The 16,144-nt window shown below is 32.2% G+C and overlaps 1 protein-coding gene across 2 annotated transcripts in view; it reads right to left on the reverse strand.

Annotated features, from left to right (window-relative positions):
- LOC124363002 (ADP-ribosylation factor GTPase-activating protein 1) overlaps positions 1–16,144 on the reverse strand; it is a 33,566-nt gene that overhangs the window by 12,087 nt on the left and 5,335 nt on the right. The window contains exons 4-7 of one of the 2 annotated variants that reach the window (XM_046818054.1): positions 8,526–8,608; positions 5,423–5,569; positions 4,053–4,167; positions 455–544 (exon numbers count right to left, since the gene is read on the reverse strand). In XM_046818054.1, the coding sequence (XP_046674010.1) occupies positions 455–544; positions 4,053–4,167; positions 5,423–5,569; positions 8,526–8,608 (435 nt within the window). Of the gene's footprint in view, positions 1–421; positions 545–4,052; positions 4,168–5,422; positions 5,570–8,525; positions 8,609–16,144 lie in introns of both variants that reach the window. The other variant, XM_046818045.1, reaches the window with a different exon arrangement.

Genomic DNA, 16,144 nt, shown 5'->3' on the forward strand with positions numbered 1-16,144 from the left:
TCAGAAGCAGAGCCCTAACTGGAACAGGGACAGTAAAATTAATTATTCCTGATATACTTTTGGAGTGACCCAAGATAATCAGGAGTGACTTGGTCATACATGCATAGTAAGAGTAGATAAGACCAAGCAATTATGAAATATCATAAAGTTACCAATTTTGTGGATTTTCCCAGTCAAGTGTTGAGTCATCAAATAGACCAGTCAGAACAATCAAAACAAGCTCCATTACTATTTTTTTTTTTCAGATAACCTAATAATATAAACAATTACCAATGGGTGAATATAGTTCCTGTACCTATGTTTACAACTCAATATTAAAAATATTCTACATTGGTTGCTACAACTAAAAATATGGGAACTATAACAAAATCAAACTAAAATGAAATAAACACTAAAGTAATATGAAAAAAACAGAACATACCTTATCGTTAACATTAACACCAATTTCAGCTACCTTTTGTGTGGCGATACCTCCTACTTTGATTGCTCCTTCAGTGGCTTTGGTGGCAAGCTTGGTGGCCCCCGTGGAGAACATTGACCATCCCTACAAACATCACATTAACATGGATATATTTGTTTCATAAATGACTGTATCTACTAAAATAATTTCCATCACAATAGTTTTGAAGTATAATATGTAACAAGATAAGAATGTGCCACACCAGGTGTCGTATAACAGGCTTCACTAAGGTTACATGCACAATTTTAAATCTATATAGCTCATTTCATTCTCTAGATGTCCTGTCAACAGATAGACAGACGTACATAAAATCATACAGAAAATAAATGTTTCCATCTCTCCAGCTGACAAAAGGGAAATTGTGTCAGCCTACTGAGTGATAGACGCTCACCCAAATTCCATCATTGGACATGCACTATCATAGAACCCATTCTTGTCTATGTACTCGTAGGAATGAAGTTTCGTGCAAAATTTAAAATATACAGATGATATATTTTTTGAGATATAGTACCCCAACATACATTCACATTTTTGTTCATAAGTTAAGTTTCATATCAGTGTTAAAATAAAAGTCCAATATTATCACTGACTTTTTACATTAACTCTAGTCTATTGTATTTTTTTACTATATGAATAACAGTATTACTTGTTAAAATCCAATATGATTGTACACATTTTGTTTAAATTTATTTATTCGGCTATTTTCTAATTTACATGATGATTACCCGTAAGACCAATGTACAAAAAATATTCCTTACACTTAGCCAAATCCCACGAGTGACATGCACCATCACCAAACAGTGTTCCTCATATATAAATGAAGCTCCATGCAAAATTTCAAGTCTAGGTCAGTTAATTTTTGGGATAAAGTGCACAGACAGACAGAAATGAAATTTTTCCAATCCCATGAGTCCATTTACTAAAACTCAGTCAATTAGTAACAATTTATCTAATTATAAAATCATTTTTGGGTTACCAGATCTGTTTCACACCACTAATTTGCTGAAAATAATTTGGTGGAAGTTTAGATCAAAGTCAAATGGATTGCATGTGCACACATTTATGTAATTTTAGAGCAAATTAGAACATTTTAAACAGATTTTTTATGAGTAATGTTAGGATTTACCTCAGTGCTTGTAACAATTACTGTGGTCAGAAATTTGACATTTATTTAAAAGGAAACTGATTTATGCATGTTTAAAAAGAAAACTTGTAAGGAAAGTGGCAGGACATTGGTCTCCATTCGATTTGTCAAGACACGTAACACGAACTGTAAAACTATATAATGCCATATGAAGGTGTACCAAGAAAAATAGACCTAATTATACACATCACTCAGTCGTTACTTAATTCACTGTGCTATCTAGAGTGATGAGATGTTTTTAGCATTCTACTTCTTAACTGTTTGCTTTTACTCTTATTGATAACTCATCTGATGTACTGTTACTGCAACACTGAAGCTATTTCTTGTTTTACACAATTGTATTATACTCACAGACAAAATTGGTGATTAGATTGATATTATAGAGCGTTAATGGTACAAATGCACACGGTATAAAACAAAATGTGTCCATCCAATGAGGTGTGACACATGCTGGCTGTGGTGCAAAAGTCAAAGATACATATTATTTTTTGTACATATACATACATAATTAAGAGCTTGTATATTTTGTACACATAACAGATCAAACAATACATGTAGCCTGATTTTTCAGTATATCTCAGAATAAAGTTGGTTTTAGATTACCTTTCAACTAAACATAAACTATAAAAAAAATAGTACAATACAAACACAGTAAAATATTGAACAGGTCTTAAAGGCACACGTATTTAAAAGGTAACAAAGTGATAATTAGGTATGTAGGTATTTTATCATGTAGTTTCTAGATATAAAATTTTAATATTATTTTTTTAACTCTTTCCTTACAATACCTTTGGTGTCAGGAGAGGTTAATACAATTTTGGACCAATTCACTTCTGCTAATTTCCTGAGATCTCTTTCTTGTAAACCTAAGCAAGTTAGTTATCCTGTTGGACAATAGAGAGAACCTTTTCCCATGGCAAAGCCACTGTAGCATTAGCTGCCCCCTTCCCGAAATGCTATTATGGTATGCGGGATACCAATAGAGAAAAACAGATACAATGAGTTGAAATTAAAAAATAGACATAAATATGAAATATTGATCTGTACATACCATGCAGTCTCTCTCACCAGTGTTTTCTAAGTAATACAGGTAACGTGGTCAGAAAAGTCAATTTTTTGTCCAAAACAATACTAAGTAAACTGTCATAACTTTATCTTAGCAATAAAATAGGATCAGAGTTTAACCTGAATCCACACTTAAATTATTAATAATGTCAATACGCTTTCATAAGTTAGACCACCATTTTTAAAGTTATTTTTTGAAAGTACTAAAAATATTTACTGTCTTATAAAAAGGTATAGACTTGTACAAAAATGACTGCTGCTAAAATAGCTGTTTTGTAGACAGTTGACAAAAATCATAACTTTGGTAATATTTGTTATAAATTTACATTTTTAACTTTAATATTTGGAAATAACCAAACTTCATGAGAAAAAAATTACTAGTAGGCATAAATGTAAATATATTTTTAACTGTGATGAAAACAAGGAACAAAATTAAAAATATTGTTTGAACATTTTTAGGACTGGAAACAAAAAAATAATTTAATTCTTAGAAAGCAATTTATTTGGTTGAAAATTTTATTCTGAAGAAAACTACAAATTTTATTAAGTTAGACTCTAAAACATAAAGATAAGATGATACAGTGTTTTACTGACATGCTGGGAAAATAGAAAAATTAAGCTATTTACAGGTAAGGTAATTTTTTAATGCACACAAAGCAAATAATTTCTTCTTACAATATTTACATAAATTTTTATAAACAAAAACTGTATAAGCATAAGTTTATTGAAGTTGGAAATTTGTTGGACATTGCCTGGGCATCTTGACAAAAATAAATCAAAAACGCAAGTCGTCAGCACATGCATTCTAGTGGATAATAATGTTACTGACAACACAATAGACACCAAATTATGTAATACACAATTACAATGTATAACTCACTAAAATGATAATCATTGATTTCGTAAAATTATATGACCCGCATTCTTTGAAAGTTTCCTGGCATTCCGTAAAATTATGTGATCCACACTCAAAGTATAAAACAGAACAGTTTGTATAATATAAACTTTTAGTTCCTTTATTACCATCGCTATTACAATTCCTTAGACCAGTCCTTAGCCCTCAAAGGATTAATTCTCTCAAAGACATACGAAACTGGTACTCTCATTTTACCCTTTCATAGGTCTAAATCCAAACTATCTATAGTCAAATGTTGCTCAAATGACTGTAACTAATCCTTTTATAGCCAGACACTTTTTGCTTTAGTATGCCAAAATCGTTAAAATTAGTATTGAAAAATTAATTTTTAATTTTGAAAATTGCTATTCTCTTTTTTTTAAGTTTATATTTTCTTTACGATGCCATGTATATAACACGAATAGATCTGTAATGGATATATCTTTGCTACATTCAAAATAATTCTCACTATCTATTTTCAGACTTACACTGGCTAAAGAGGATACTGCAGTATCAAAGAACTCCTGTGACTGACTCTTTGGCGGGGGTTCCATTGTGTAGCCAAAACCAGAATATTTTCCGCCTTGGTTTGGCGGCACATCACTAAAACACACAAAATGAACTTGAAACAATTAAGGGACATGCAATTTTAAGTGGGTCAAACCTACTGACAATTATTTATCAAAATTATGTTTCCAAAAATTATGAAAACCTTTTTGTCATTTCAATATGACAACTTGCTAAATATGTATGGACAAATTGACTTAAATCAATACTTTTTGTGTTATCAATCTTCATGCCTCATTACCAAAGCCATTCCCGTATAAATAGATAATTATTTTGATTGATGGAATACTTATCAATTTTAATAGCAGTTATCTGCTTATAATAGACGATTCTTTCATGATTTTTTTATAGAACAGTGGTGTAAACAAAATCTCTATCTTCTGGAGGATGGAGTAACATTTGATTTACTTTTTGTTTGAAGTATGTTAGTGACATGAACCGTAGGATTTCGGGGATTAACTTGCAAATGTCCATAATCCTATTGTCTTTTATTATGATCTAGTCAACATAAGAGCTCAAGAAGTACTCGCCAGACAATTTAGTTCTATGCCACAATAATGGTTGTAATTTGTTTGAATTATCTTATCTGAAAATGAGTTGTTCGCAAAAGTACCTGCACTTAAGAAATTATTTATTTATTTTTATTAATAAAATCTATCTAAAACTCAATTTTTTTTGTAATCAGCTGGTCAAAGTCTTTGCCACTTCTGTGGCTTGTCCGATACTTATCTCCTATTGCAGTTCAATCTGTTTTCACATTTTAATAGATTGTATTCCATCAATAAATGTTTTATTTAATCATCTGTAATCATAAAAACAAATTTATTTACATAGTCAACATAAGTATTATTTAATAACTCATGTAAACGGACAGGTGCCACTTGGACTCTCTGAGTGTCTTACATGATACACAAGTCTGTTCGTCTTTGTAGAATGTTCTGACTCTTCGGAATCATGTACTCATCCTCCACTCGTATACGGTTCCTAGATGAACTTTGGCCGGGGTGGTGTAACCATTTTCGTAATATTTGCAGTGCATGAGTTCACTTTGCAATTTGTGGTGGCTAGCCGGAAAAAGCCGGGACTGGACTGGTTCTACTGACTCCAACTTTTATCAACTTAGATAATTAAAACCTTGCAGTTATTGTAGGTGCTATCACTTTTGCATTGTTTCTAGGAATGGAAGACTTTTCAGCAAGTTATACTGCCTTCGTTTCTCCCGTATCCTTGTACCCATCCCACAACATGAAAACCAATTTGTCAATTATTGAGTCATTTAAATTAAACTTACTCTGGCCTGGAAGCATTTTCATTCTGTTTTCGGTTGAAGAAAGCCTCCGTCTCATCCTTAAAATTCTGTGAGCCCATGTTCTGATAGCTGTTACTGTTGTAAGAGTTGTCATCGTACTGGGGTGAGACACTTCTTTGTGATTGTTGCCTGTAACATCGGTCAAATATCTTATGTTCTAAAAGTTGATATACAGTATTAGAGAAATAGACTATTGCATTAAAAGGAATTTTTATTCCAGTGAGTTAAACATACAACACTGGTCTTTTTCTTCTTACAGTATTCGGTGTCCCATTCCTATTCAATCAATGAATTCTAATGAAGAGTCCATTTTAAAACTCTGGTCTCTTTAAAACAGTCTAAAAAAATGCATGTGTAGTTTGGTTTGTGGATGGTGTAAGTAATGGTAAAATTTTACCTTTAGTGTGTGGTTGTGAACAGGTGACACATTTATGAACATAAATACTAACTTTGTAATCAAACAGGAAGTCCATTAAATCCAGTTTCATGTAGTAATTGACTATAAAACATCTTAATATATGCCGTTGTGTTTGTGTAAATGGTCACAGGTGTATCACTGGAACACTATTCACAACACAGTCTAACAGCCAGACATGAATTACCATCGGTAGAACTAATCATAGTTACTAACCTCACCTGCGTTTGGAATGTCTTTGCTCATGGTATCCCACAATCCAATCTGACAGCAAGACTTACAAACTACCATTGGTGGGACTGATCATAGTTACTAACCTCGCCTGGGTTTGGAATATCTTTGCTCATAGTATCCCACAACACAATATGACAGCAAGACTTACAAACTACCATTAGTGGGACTGATCATAGTTACTAACCTTGCCTGGGTTTGGAATGTCTTTGCTCATGGTATCCTACAACACAATTTGACAGCAAGACTTACAAACTACCACTGGTGGGACTGATCATAGTTACTAACCTTGCCTGGGTTTGGAATGTCTTTGCTCATGGTATCCCACAACACAATTTGACAGCAAGATTGACAAACTACCACTGGTGGGACTGATCATAGTTACTAACCTTGCCTGGGTTTGGAATGTCTTTGCTCATGGTATCCCACAACACAATTTGACAGCAAGATTGACAAACTACCACTGGTGGGACTGATCATAGTTACTAACCTTGCCTGGGTTTGGAATGTCTTTGCTCATGGTATCCTACAACACAATTTGACAGTAAGATTGACAAACTACCACTGGTGGGACTGATCATAGTTACTAATCTCGTCTGGGTTTGGAATGTCTTGCTCATGGTATCCCACAACACAATTTGACAGCAAGATTGACAAACTACCACTGGTGGGACTGATCATAGTTATTAACCTTGCCTGGGTTTGGAATGTCTTTGCTCATGGTATCCCACAACACAATTTGACAGTAAGATTGACAAACTACCACTGGTGGGACTGATCATAGTTACTAACCTCGTCTGGGTTTGGAATGTCTTTGCTCAAGGTATCCCACAACAATAATTTGTACTTTTAAACTTCTATAATAAAATAAGTTGTATAAATATTGAGATTTTAGAGTTATGATAATTTTGATTCACTCAAGGAGATTTAATACTCTTATAGATTTTATGGTTTGCAATAAAGAAAAAATCTTAAACTGTAAATTGGTTACAGACCACATCTTACGGATTTTACCAATGACTTCATATACAGGTATGAATGCTTTTTGAAGAAAACTAAAAGTGGTCTTATTACTATAATAAAAGTAGTCATGATTAACGCTGAGAGTGACAATATAGTATCATAAATGGATTTGATTTAATCTTATTCATTAAATTTTTAATACAATTAATTACTTATGTATCCCTCAGGTGGTAAACCAATATTTACAATAAAAGAATACAGAATTTGTTTATTGAACATATGACAGAAATTTATCCAAGACAAATACGATCTGTCCACTTAAACTTAAACAACCTTCACAAAAAAGTTCTAATCTCACACCTAGCGACTATCATTAATTCACCCAACTAGAATTTACTGTAATAAATATTATTACATCTGTACAGAAAATATATTTTGTTCTCCGGTTAGTCTAACTGAAGAGGCAAAGTAAAAAGCAGTATTTATATACAACATGTTAGATATTTGCAATCAAATGTATTATCCACAAGTACAACAGCTTCTTGGTAGTAAAGTATTGATGCTATTCTACATGCTTGAAATATAAGCAAGTTAGATGTGTAGAACTATTACTTAAAGTAGCCAAATATAACTATACAATGCTAGTTACGTTTCACGGGAGCAACATTGGCTCTGGCCATTACAGAGTTAAACTTGTTATCTTTTATTTAGTTAATTGAGAATGCTGTCAGTTCATTCAATGGACAGACATGAATTACATCTAGTTAGTCTAGATGTAAACAATCATAATAAACAAAACAAATTATTTACCAATTATAAAGACTATTTTTAGGACACAACCATATTATTGGTTGAATGTTAGCAATCCCTCATGGACCTAGAACAATGTTACTTCAGTCTGTCTGTCCGCACAATATCTTGAAAATTAATTGTGGCGTACGTACATTTGAAATTTTGCATGAAGTTTTATTTCTATATAGGCAAATATTTTACTTTTAAAGAACTTTAAAAATAATTTCATATTGAACTCCAAATTAGAAGAGTAACAGAGAATAAAAAATTCATTTTTAGTTACAGGGATGAGATATAGCTGACAAAACTCTCTGGATAGATTGCAACAAGTTTCTTTACTCCAACAATATTACCACATTATTGAAATACAATGAAAACCCTTTGATTTCAAAGGTTAAACTTTAAAGGTGGGGTAATATTCACACCATTTTAATTCAGCAACTCAAATTACACCTTAGAAGTACAATTTTTTATTATTATCAATTCCTTTATATGAAAATAAATTGGAAGATTTCTAGAGTTAACGAGGATTTTGAGTTGTTGATAGTTTACTGTACACCATTTTATTAATAATATTAATGTATGTTACTTTCTATTTTGTTTATTCAATAAATATTGGCATTAAAACAAATAAATACTAAATTCTCCCAAAATACTATTTTAGTGTTCTATTAAAACACTAACCTAGAGCTGGCCATTGAGGAGTTGTAAACTTGTGCTTGAGCTGTTGCTTGATTCCAGTTCTTTCCTTGTGCTAACGTAGCAATCTGTGAAATAAAATAAAATTACATTGTTACAGGGTTACTGGTAATTGCTAAAATTTTCACTACACTAATAATGAATCCTTCATCTGCCAGTTGAAGTTTTGTAGTGCCAGATTATTTTCTCCATATCTCCAGATTTGATTTTTTATGTATAAAAATAGACTCTTTATACAAAAGTTATGTGATATTTGCTACTTCTTTTTATGTGTTTGAATAAGTTACAACACAAAAATTGTATATCAACAGTGCAAATTCATATAACACCTATTTTACCAAAATCTAAATAAAGTATAAAGGCAATTTTATATAAGCAGTTTTTACAATATTTTAACAAAAAACCCCAATAAAAAACATTTCTAAAGAAATGTTTACCCCCAAATTTATGGATTTTACAATACTTTATGAATAAAAATATTTTAATACAGAATTATATTTAATATTAAATTATTCTTAACACGTTCGCTACGATATGTTAAATAAAAAACATATATATAGACCAGCTGTCCCATATATGCGCCGTACGGTTTTTACTCCTGGACCAGCGTCCCACATATGAGCCGCTCGGGCCCGCTGATACAGACCGACGGCGCATATTTGGGACAGTGTTCTATTGTTACTAATAATATCCTGACAAATCACTGGTCTATTTTAACGGTTTTAATATTTTCGTATCGGTCTCTGGGGGTGTCTGGCGCAAATATGGGACGGTTGGTCTCTGGATAAGTCAAAGTCAATGACCTGTATTTACGGTATATATTTCACTGGTCTCCAACAGTATTAGTTTGTGAAATGCTCGTCCGGCCGCGCCACTGCAGCAGAGCACGTGGTTCACTAAGTTTGAGGTTATGTTCAGTGAATGAGGTTACGTTCTCTGTGAGTAAGTTTACGTACTGTATAAGCTTCTATCTGATTTTTTATGAACATGGAGCCAAATAGAAAACGAAGGCGTGTGTGTACCAACAGTGAGATTGACCGTGAGTTTAATTGATAGTGACAGTGACACTGAAATAAGTTCTTTATTTTCATCAGATGGTAACAGTGAGTACATTCCAACCTCTAACAGTAGTGATGATTCTAGTAGTGAAGTAGACCGCAATGAAGTTGTTACTGAAGTAGAGGCACATGAATATGTGCAGAATCAAAATAATTTTACCGATGATGTTAATGTACAGTTCGTTGCCAATGAAGTCCACAATGATCATATCAGTATTAATGGTTGTTTGGACTGACACGAACAAAGTCCCACTAATTCATGATTTTGTGGGTGAAGAAAAAGTGAATATACAAACAACTGATCCAGTTGAAGTGTTTTGGCAATATTTTTGACACCGCCCTGTTAGAAAAAATTGTCACATGGACAAACACCAGAGCTGGAATCATGCGAGGGACACTCTTTCCAAACATGCTCATCTAAACTTTTGGGAAAATGTTTCTGTTGAAGAATTGAAAAAATTTTTAGGTTTGTGTATGTTGATGGGTAATGTAAACCTTCCATCTATAAAAACACTATTGGTCCAAGGACGGCTTATATGAGCATCCTATCTTTGGCCGGGACCATGTCCCGCAATCGTTTTGAATGTATTTTAAGATGTTTGTGTTTTTATGATCCAAACATAGACTCCACAGACAATAGGATGCATAAAATTGAGAATGTCCTCAATGATATCTTAGCAAACTCTGTTAGGGTTTACAGCCCTGGGAAGTCACTTTCTCTAGATGAGGCTATGGTCCTCTTCAGAGGCCGACTGTCGTTTCGGCAGTATATAAAAAAACAAATCACACAAGTACGGTATAAAACTGTACGAACTGACAACATCTGATGGATTCATTTTAAATATCATCATCTACTTAGGAAAGGGGACACTTATTGACAAAGAAAAGGGCCACGCCTTTGAAGTTGTGAGAAAGTTAATGCAGAACTACCTCGGCAAAGGCCACATAATCTTTCTCGACAATTTCTACAACAGCGTGGACCTGGCCGAGTACCTCATGACCAACCAGACTAACATGTGTGGTACTCTACAGTCAAATAGAGTTGGGAATCCGCAAGTTGTGGTGCAAACAAAACTGAAAAAGGGGGAGTGTGTGAGCCGTCAAAGAGGTGACGTTACCGTCATGAAATGGCGAGATAAAAGAAATGTTTTGACTATTTCAACTTCAAATGGCCCCGAGATGGAGGAAACAAGAACAAAAAGGGGAGAAGTGATCCAAAAGCCCAGCATGGGTTTGTTCGCTACAACAAGGGTATGAGTGGGATTGATCGCAGAGTGATCAAATGATCTCTTATTATTCCCACTCCTAGAAAGTCTCTTTCGGTGGTACATAAAAATATTTTTCCACCTGCTAGATGTATCACTGTGGAACAGCACATTTATTTTTTCCAAATTGACAACGAAGACAACCTATCTGAATTTCAGAGACATTATTTATAAAAACAATACATTCATGTAGAACCCATTCCACGGAAACCTCGCCCCATCCGCTCTTCACAGACGACTCATGCTCCTGTCAAGCTGGAAAAGCGACTGAGGTGCCATGTCTGCCGAGAAGCACACAATACAAGGAAGCAAACCTTTTATGCCTGCTCTATTTGCAAGGACTCTAAAGACAAACCATTTGGCCTTTGCATGCCAACTTGTTTCAATCTATGGCATGAGAAGTAGGCCCAAACATCCAATTTATCTCAAGTACACTTTTGTTTGAATTTATTTGTAATCTTTGTAATGTAAAAAGTTTGATTTTATATGTCTTATAAAATATGTAAAATAAACTTGTTCATGGAATAGGTGTGTTTTTTTGTTAAAAATTATCCTTGAATCTAAAGTATTTCAACAAATAAATAGTGGCTCATATTTGGGACACTCGGTCTATGATACCATTTTGATGCTATAGACCGACCGGCTCATATATGCGCCGTAATAAAATAATGCTAAAAACCGCAAAAACAGAAATATACATCAAATATATATATAATTAGGGTTTATTACAAAGTATAATAACCTATTTAAACAAAATCTTACCATCGGTCTGTGATGAAGGGCACACCAATATTAACTTGGTCTGTGTGTAAAGATCGTATTTCTGACGTCGGTCTCTCGTAATAACCCGGCCGGCGCATATATGCGCCGCTCGGTAGCGAACGTGTTAATAAGCTAAGGGATAGTAACTCAATATGACAAATTACAATAACTCATTATCACAAAATTAATGTATTACTACTTAAGGAATGCAGAGACAGTTTAGGTTTTGCTTTTTAAAGTTTATAAAACTTCAAATACTTAAACCAATTTAAAAATTAAAATAATACTGAAGAAACTAACAGTTAGTGCATTTTAGTGTGCATAGTTTACTACTTAATACTTACAAAAATTACCCTAGTAACTCATATTAATTTTAAACACTATATAAAAATAATTACAAACAAAATAAGTTAAAATTGCACAAAACCTAACTCCTGGAGAATTAATTTTAAGTTAATATTTAATACATAAAGAAGACACAATTGGAGCATCACTAATTTTCTTTGTCTACATTGACCCAACAATTGTATAAAGTTGTATGTTGTGTATCTAAATAGAGTTACTATAAACAGTTTAGTTTTTTTTAAGAATATGCTACTTTACAACCTTTTAAATATTAAAAAAAAACTTAATATATAACATTTTACTTACTTGAAAAGGACTAGTACAGTGTACAGAAACCACTGTACTGACTGTCTGATGTGAAATACTGTCAATACGAGTATGATGATAAAGGGTGAACATTTCTGTAATAATGTTTCATCATTCGAATGAATGTATCTAACTGAATTGTTAGTAAGATATAAAAAAAGTCATGTCAGTTTTAATGTAGGTCAACACCAGCATATAAATTTTCACCCCAAGGAGAGATAACAGGGGTGATTGGTCAATGCCTGGGGTCAGAACATACTATAGTTAGACACAGGCGACATTCCAAGCATAGACTATGATGATAATAATACATTGGTATGGACATTTAAAATACAGTAGTAACAAAGTATTATAAAAATAATGTGCATTGTTTGTTACGTTTATTAAACAATGTTTATATAAAAATTGTAATCATAATCTTTAGACAATTTCTGTGGAATAAGTGACAGGAAATTACAAAATTTATCATGATCTATCATGATTTAATTGTTTGGAACAGTTATGGAATGAGAAGAAATGATAAAGAAAATCTGCTTTTATTTGTATTGTACTCTCATTGTGTGAGATGAAAAATAAACAACATAAATAAATTAAAATTTGATCTGATGTGTAAAAGATAAATCAAAAGATAGAATGTATTGAGTTGGAAAGTTTATACTCAGAAACTGACATCAAATCATTATATAACATATGCAGTAGAGACTAAATTACTGACAGTTTGCATGTGTCAAATATACCACCAGATCCTGATGTTATTAATCAAAGCTGATGCCCAAAAATGAACAAGCAAAAATTGGTATGATGAATAAGTAAGAAATGGTAGGTTAGTTTATGGTAATGTCATGAATTAGAAGTTCATGGTAATAAGTGACATGCATGATTAACCCTTGAACAACAACAATGCAACAGTTATGTTGTTGCTTTACAAGCCACCTGCAGTAACAATGTCATTGATGTGTTTTTATTTTTATTTTAACCCTTTAAGGACCAACCGTCTGGTTTATCGCCGGCGGCGTACTATGCGAAAAAGACCAACCGTCTGATTTATCGCCGGCGGCGTACTATGCGAAAAGGACCAGCCGTCTGATTTATCGCCGGCGGAATTTTCATATTTTTTTAAGAGATATTTTAATCTTCTATATGGAATAAATATACTATTTTTCTATTCCCTGTATGTTTCTTACTATGATATCAAATTTTAAACAACTTTGGAATCATCAGCTTGGTAAAAAAAAAATATTTTACGGCCATGTTGCATCGTAATGTTGTCAGGGTACTTTGGGATTATACCAACCACACCCAGACATGATTCGTTATTTGACATTTTGCTTCTAATGATTACTAGATTAGCGTAGAACAAATTTCGTCAATATAAAACAGGAATTGTCTTATCGCAAACCCCTCCCCATCCTCAGACAGAGGTCAAAGTCGAACGGTCTAGTAGATAACGTGATTGCAGAGTCTCGCCGCCCGTTCAGCTGGTGCGTCGCTTTGTTGTACTTCCGTGTTTTACCCCTACATTTCAAAACTAAACTCTTTATTGAAAAAAATACACACAACTTGTTTTTATGTACCGTGCAAAAAACTTAAACAATCATGTGATGCCGCGCGGCCTGCCGTAATCGGGATTCTCGAGAAAGATAAGATAACAGCGACAACAATACCGATCACAATACCTGGAAACGCTTGTTGATTGATGGAATGTTAGTTCTGTTACTCAACTACATCATTTTATAACGTTCTAAGTTCATTGAAAAAATTTTAAGCGTGATAATCGTTGTAAGTTTGTCATTTTGTAATTAAAGAGTTGTTTTTTCGTTCTATCATGTTTGTTTCTATAAATGTATATTTTTGTGTTCTTCATACTGGTGTGATCGGTATAATCCCAAAGTACCGAATAATATCCTTAGTAGCCTATAAGGTTTTGTACGTTAGGCTAATGCTGAAAAGTGTGTTTTAACTAGTGTTACAGAACAATTTAATTCATTTACAAACTTTTTATTTTTTATTCCAGGGCTTTCAAATTTTGTACAGTTATAGAGAATTATATGTAGAACTAATAAATACCATTTCCCACAGATAGTTTATTATTATTTTTGGTAGTTATTGAAGATCAAACTCAATTTTTTTAACTTTTTTTTATTTGATAAACAGATAAATCAAATTGTTTTTTGCTATATAATGACTTAAATTTATTTTTTCACAATGAACAATTTAATTATAAACATTTTTAAGCCTAAAAACAAATCTGTACAGTAATTAGTTCTGAAGATATGATTTTTCTCTCAAACGATTGAAAAATCGCACATTTTTAATGTGCACAGTTCTTGGAGCATGGCCAGAAAAACACAAAAATGTTCTTTTCACATGTCAAATTTTGGTCTGGTCCTAAAAGGGTTAACCCTTTGAGAGCCATCACTATTTTGCTATGTTACCCTCTTAAATTGCCTTTTGATATTTGCAATCTTTTTTGAAAAAAGCTTTGTTTAATAACCACTTGACAGATTTTTTTATATATATATAAAAAAATACTGATTTTCACAATGTTTTGTTGCATTTAGTATGTCGTTGTGTTATCCTTAGAGTATTAAAAAAATGTCTATAATTTCTTTTTGTATAATGAGAGGTACTGTATATAAAATTGATTTTAAAGTATGCTTAAATTACAGCATCTATCAGATAAAGTTAAAAAAGTAAAAGTTTGTTGTAATTATCAGACTTAGAACCTATGTCAAATACAGAAGTTCAAAACACTGTAATGCAAAAAACAGTTGAGAAAATTAGTATTTTTGGCATAATTTCTCAACCACCCAAGATAAAGCCAAACTTTAAATTAAAAAAATAGTTTTTAAGAAAACTATTGATAGGTGTAATGAAATTCATACCTTACTATTTTTTAAGTTTTACGAGTTTGAAATATCCTTGATTTGAACTATTTAAAAAAATTGATAATGTGCTGAAAAGTGAATATAGACATTTAAAATGAGGTATGGCTCGACCAACCAAGTTAAATTTGAAAAAATCTTTTACAAAGGACCCCTACTTCATCAAAAGTGCTATTTTAGGGTATTATTAGGTGTTAAAAATTATTTACCGAATTCTTTGGAGTCAAATACGGAGATGTTTGTTAAAACGAAGAAGGTAGGTTTCTCAGTTCAGCCGTTATATATCGCGGACAGGGTCACCCTGTATATGCCTTTCTTTATGTTTCCTATGGATTACTACTAAAATTAATTTTTTTATTATTTTGTAATTATTTTCTATAAAAAATGGTTAAATGACATATTTATTACACGAAATAATAATATCTGAACTAATACCACATAAAGTATCAATATTATAACAAAAATAGTTATTTAACAAATTTTAAAAAAAAACTTACTTTAGGGGTTTGTTCAATGCTTGGAAAGTCACTGTTAAAAGGGTTAAAACTTGCCAAATGAGAAATTATAGCAGAAATTGTAACTACTCACATACAGAAATAAAAGTCATTTGGACAGAATCAATAAGGTCAAAAAGATATAAGTTAAATTGGAAGGGTAAATAATTTCACTCAAACTAAATAAACCACTATACAATTATGGTTACCAAATTAGTAAAACCAGATTTTCAAAAAATTGTAAATTAAAAACTCACAATAATTTTATAATGTAAAATAAAAATCAACTAAAGTGTGTAACTATTCAAAACTCTTATTATTTTAAAATGTGTAGATTAATTAAATTTAAAAGGGTCTATATCTTGAGTTTAAATATAAGAAAGTACAAAACAGTGGAACCTTAATAGTTAAACTATTTAAGTTGCTTACTTCTTCCGTTTTCAAACCTTTTGCCAGAAAATGAAGTTATTAGAAATAAGTGGAAATTAG

This window comes from Homalodisca vitripennis, chromosome 1 (genome assembly GCF_021130785.1).
Source record: "Homalodisca vitripennis isolate AUS2020 chromosome 1, UT_GWSS_2.1, whole genome shotgun sequence".
Lineage (NCBI taxonomy): Eukaryota > Metazoa > Arthropoda > Insecta > Hemiptera > Cicadellidae > Homalodisca > Homalodisca vitripennis.